We start from the raw sequence: 5155 nt of genomic DNA, 5'->3' as shown, positions 1-5155 counted from the left end.
TCATCTTTTGGTAGTAGTATTTATTGTTGTAGTATTAGTTGTTACCTAAGGTCCACTGCATTGTAGCTTGAATGTTATTCCTCTTTTGTAAGTCATTTAGTTAAATGCATCTGCTAAATGAATAAATGTATGTAAGTATGATGGACTTCTGCACCTTTACGTAGGTTTTAGGTACAAGCCCTTTGTTCCCCTCTGAGTCCTGTGCGAGCCACCATCCATCTTTGTTCTTTTTAAGGATGTGCAGCACAGTGCCCGTCTGAGGACAGAAAAACAAAATTGCATTGTTTGTATGATTATATGATAATATTAGTATGTACATAAATTCATACTACTATAACACAAATATAATGTGTTATATAAATGTGTAGCATGATTTACCTCCATGGTGAGGTCTCCATCCTGTTCTCCTTTGAAAGCGCTGATGGCAACAACTCTCTCCATCAATGCATTTTCCCCATCTTTAACATCATTCCTTTCTTCCTGTTCTTGCTCGTCCTCATCATCATCATCATCGTCATCATCGTCATCGTTGTCCTCATCTTCACTCTCCTCCTCTTCCTCACTGTCCTCTTCACTCTCCTGATCTCCTGATGGACCCTGGGTTGACAGTCTCTCACTAAACAGATAAACAGACAATAATATCTGAATAAATATAAAGCAAAATGTTCTAAAGTGTAACACTTAAATTGAACCCTACCCAAAACAGCCACGATATCCTAAAGTCGGCCTCCCTCCCAAACTGAGGCCTACACCTCCTGTGGCCTCTTGCATAAACTTCTACTGCAACACAAGCACGCTCCAAGAGCCGATGGGTGGGGCTGGGGGCCGGGAGGGGCTTCCTGTGTGTGTGTGTGTGTGTGTGTGGGCAGGGGGTTGTGTGAGCTACCTGGCCTCTGACGTCTCAGGGGACTGGAGGTTGAGCTCTAGGGCACGGAGCTGGTTGTGGAAGTCCTGCAGGCGTGTCTCCTCCTCCCGCTTCCGCAGCTCATAGTTGCCCACTGGTGCAGGCTCATCTGCCTGAGCAAAAAATAAAATAAATAAATAAATAAATGTTAAATACTGTATTTGCTTAGGTTATGATTTATATGATATCATTATAATTGCAGTTAAATAAATAACAATAATCAATTAATTACAAATACAAATCCTACTAATTTACTGAGATTTTTCAAGGTAAATTTTTCCCATACATTGACTTATTTGTGGCGGCCCACCACAATATCAACATTGACCACCACACAATGATTTTCCAGGTTGTACTAAATTGTGCTTAAATCTGGTTAGCATCATAACCACGCTGTGCTAATTTGTCAAAAACTGTTGCATTTAAGTTAATTCTGTGTATGTTAGTTTAAGGAGAATGAAGAGGAGTCAGAATTTATACTTTAGTTAATTTCTTCAAAGCCTGTGTGGTCTGCTCAACTGCACTCAGCAACTCAGAACATCTGTGGAGAGAGGAGGAGAGAATGAGAAATGGGAGCCACAGTTCTAACCTGTCTCAACAGAGGGCTGATTTGAAAGGATGCAGACAGGTAAACAGGAGGGAGAAAATCCCACAGTGCCATCAAATGCAGTGTCTGTGTTTGTGGTTTGATAAGAGATTTGGTAACCATCCACATCTGGAAAAATTATGAATGCAAACCAGGTAGGCCTAAACTGAATCATACACTGCATAACTTGTGTATTGTTGTCATGCAGGACAACACGCACATGCATAATAACAGAAGTAGAAACCAGACATTATCACTCAAAGGGTTCGTCAAATACGTGAAAATAGACGGAAATTCATTACACTCTTGGATATATTATGTAGCCTACATAGAGTAGCCTATACATCACACTTCCGTTAATCTAGCAATGTACGTTAGTCTAATATTAATGTACAAAATTGTGTACATACCTCTGTCTTAAATCAGCACGGTTATGTTCATTAAGCTGGTTGACGTCAACCACCAAACTGTCCAGCTGTGGGATACAAAGAATAGAATAACATTTAGGCTAGGCTACAAATAAGTAACGACAACGTTGGATGACTTCACAGGCCTGATTGAAAATAATCTAGACACTACTGCTACATCACCTGTAAATCATCATAACGTTTGATAATAGCTGATAGGCTACCGTTTTTGACACTATGTAATATCGTGCTAATCGACGTTAGTAACTGTATGTAATGTAACAATGTTGTCGATTTTAAGTCTAAAATGTAGCAATCTCCACTTTCAATAATAACGTTAGCCTAAGTTACCCCGATGGCTCATTAACTGAAATCCACAAACCATCTTCTTCAAACCATCTGCAATACAAACCTTCGTCTTCAAGCCATCCGCTTCTCTTTGAAGGTTTAGCAATGGCCCTCTCCGTTTGGGTGGCATTGTGTTAGCTAATTCGTTCAGATGCAGTCAAACTGACACAATAAAGTAGTCCTTAAAATATCCATATGTCATCATCAAATAAAAAGACGCACTCGATTTACTGGAAGCATCTGCAACAACGTAACCACACGGCAGACGCTACCGAGTGGTCGCTAAGATATTTAAACTGCGACGGATGTGTGTCGTCATAGGCTTGCGTCCGAGATTGATTGTGTGAGCGTACAAATCAGCGTTGCGTGCCAGTTTTGGATGTCGTATTACAGTGTTTTTGTTTGTTTGAAAGTAGATTTTATTAGATGACAATAGATGGAATGGAATGCTACTACAAATTGTACAGAAATCAAAATGTATCTAAACCATTTTAGTCTTACAGTGATGAGCGATCAGAAGATGTGAGGCCACTGACAGCGCCAAAGCGAAGACAACAAGGGGTCGAAGCATTTGCAATCAAACATGTCATAGTTGTGGAAACATGGGCACCCTAGCCCGTTATATCTGGGGGGTGATTCCAGTTTTGCGGTGGCATTCCTGCCATGATTTACATCCTTTTAATTGTTTCTAAAATGAGACAAAGATCCTATTTCCAACCAATTGATTTAATAATAGCCTATGAAGGTGATTATCTTCAACATAGATCAAAGACATTTACAAATATTTAGGTATGTTTTAGATATGGGGTACCATATGGGGTACAGTTGAGACAATGCACCTTCTGTTTATTAGCTAATTGTGGAAAATATAAACTACTTATAGGTATTATTGATTGATATCCTAGTACAAGCAAAGGAAATATGATGCAGAAACATGATGATTTCAGTAGTTTTTGGGTGGTAGTGGAAAAAACTAAAAGTTGATAAATGAAAACAAAGAGATGATAAATGACCACTATCCCTAAATAAAATAAATGTTTTATGCATGATCAGTCATATTTTCCACAACATGGCCAATTTCACAAATTCTGCCAGGGTAGCCCATGTAAACTTATGAGCACAACTTAATGTGTCAATGTCTCATTTGTAGAGCTTGTAAGACTTGATGTTTCAATCCATGTGGTAATAAACATTCTTGGTGCATTCTTGATGTTAGCAGTGGGATATGAGTGGTGATGGGGGAGGGTATGTACATCACTGGGGTCATCAGGTGGGCACCCTCCTTTGTCATTTTGTTGATGAACACACGGCAACTTCACCCCCCCTCTGTTCCATACCCTCCTTTCCTTTTTAGCCAAAGCCAATCCAATCCAAAGCTAATTCTCCACTGCACTTGACAAGGACTTTATTGCTTGTTGGTTGTTGGAGGGTCCGACCCCTCAACCCCATTTCCTTGTTGTAGACGGACAAATCTCCTGACCCCTCAACCCGTCTTCCTTGTTGTGTAGACAGACAAATCTCCTGCATCCCACCTCTACAAGGAAAATGTTGGTTCTCCAGCCTCTCTGATGTACAGCTACAGCTGCCAGTTCAGAATTTTTTCTCTCACAGGCCTCTTCAACAGTATTTTCCCATCGTACCAACAGTTCCACAAATATGCCTACTTGGCTGTTGTGGACCACAGCACCATGTCTGACTGGAGTGCTGTAGGGGGAAACACAAGCTTTTTTTCCAGATAAATCTCTTTTTTTCAGCCAGCTTCTACTATAGGATGTTTGTGTTCTTTGGTGTTCTGTGGTGCTCTGTAGGGTGGCTTGCTGGTAAAAAGAGTGTGAAGTAGACCTTTCCCACTTGTGGGAGGGAATTGATGGTGGTTCATCTCTGTTCCAATATTGACACCAGTTGCATGAGAACTTCAGTACATCTCCAAGCGTAACGCTCTTGAATGAGGCTTGTAATGCATGCAGATAAAATGTGATGTGATCCAAACCACTGCTTCAGGTTCTTGGGTGTGGGTAGGACGTTATGATCACATCACTCACATCACATTTTATCTACATGCATTACAAGCCTCATTCAAGAGCGTTATGCTTGGAGATGTATAACATGACTCTGATGACAAAACTTAGCCGAGATCCCTCCATCTCCCAGATGCCATGCCAACAGAGATTTATTTTTTCCAAGCTCTATCAGTTAGTCTATTAGCCATGTTTTGCCATGGAGACTGCCTTGGCATGTTGCTGTCTCCACCTTAAGTTTTCTCTCTTGCCTTGCTGTTGCCTTTTGGGCCCAAGACTAGCTCTCCCATACAAAACGTGGCCACATCCCTGAAGGGAAGAACAGACTTTGCATTTTGAATTGCTTCAGATGGGGGACCACTTCCTCCCTGTTGTCACCCGAGGGGCCGCTTTTCAAATAACAGCATCTTCAGTGAAGGTCATCATGAGTCAGTGAAGGTCATGACCAGCCTTGTTTTGGTGCATATTAATTCTTCCACACGGCTTGAGATGGTACAGTAACTTCAATTTGCTATTCCCATTGAGTCCAACTGGACTTGGACATTGTGGGAGACCAAGCCACTGTTTGATGTGTGTGCTGATCATTCTTTCCAAGTTTTCCACATTGCTGATGGAGATTTTGTTTACTGCTACTGTACAAAGCCACATGAGTCGCTGGAGAATGCCAAATTGGAAGCACCACAGCTTGAGTTTTCTTGGTAGCAAGGTCTTGTTGATGCAAGTAGAATACATGCAGGTGTCGTTCCTGAGTTGTTCAAATTGCTCGGTGTCATTGAGCTTTGCTCATACCATCGGCTCAAGCTTTTCACTGGTTTCTCTGAAACAATTGGGATTGGTTTTCCGTTAATATGTCTTAGTTTTCCATGATCTGGCCTTTCACAATTAGAGATGC

The 5155-nt window shown here is 41.1% G+C and overlaps 1 protein-coding gene across 2 annotated transcripts in view; it reads right to left on the bottom strand.

Moving 5' to 3' along the window:
• Positions 1–2523, bottom strand: part of nphp1 (nephronophthisis 1) — a 10773-nt gene extending 8250 nt beyond the window's left edge. For both annotated transcript variants that reach the window (XM_076285676.1, XM_076285677.1), the window contains exons 1-6: positions 2310–2523; positions 1901–1965; positions 1385–1445; positions 887–1017; positions 379–616; positions 155–256 (exon numbers count right to left, since the gene is read on the bottom strand). In XM_076285676.1, coding sequence (XP_076141791.1) covers positions 155–256; positions 379–616; positions 887–1017; positions 1385–1445; positions 1901–1965; positions 2310–2375 — 663 coding nt within the window. In that variant the 5' untranslated portion in view covers positions 2376–2523. The remainder of the gene's footprint in view (positions 1–154; positions 257–378; positions 617–886; positions 1018–1384; positions 1446–1900; positions 1966–2309) is intronic.
• Between the last annotated feature and the right edge of the window lie 2632 nt (positions 2524–5155).

The sequence above is a fragment of the Alosa pseudoharengus genome, unplaced genomic scaffold (assembly GCF_046254945.1).
Source record: "Alosa pseudoharengus isolate Yale_2024_CS ecotype anadromous, Long Island Sound unplaced genomic scaffold, YU_APseudo_1.1 YU_APseudo_1.1_scf_15, whole genome shotgun sequence".
In the NCBI taxonomy this organism is placed as follows: Eukaryota; Metazoa; Chordata; class Actinopteri; order Clupeiformes; family Clupeidae; genus Alosa; species Alosa pseudoharengus.
The sequence above is the reverse complement of the archived record's forward strand: the minus strand, read 5'-3'. Positions and strand labels throughout refer to the sequence as shown.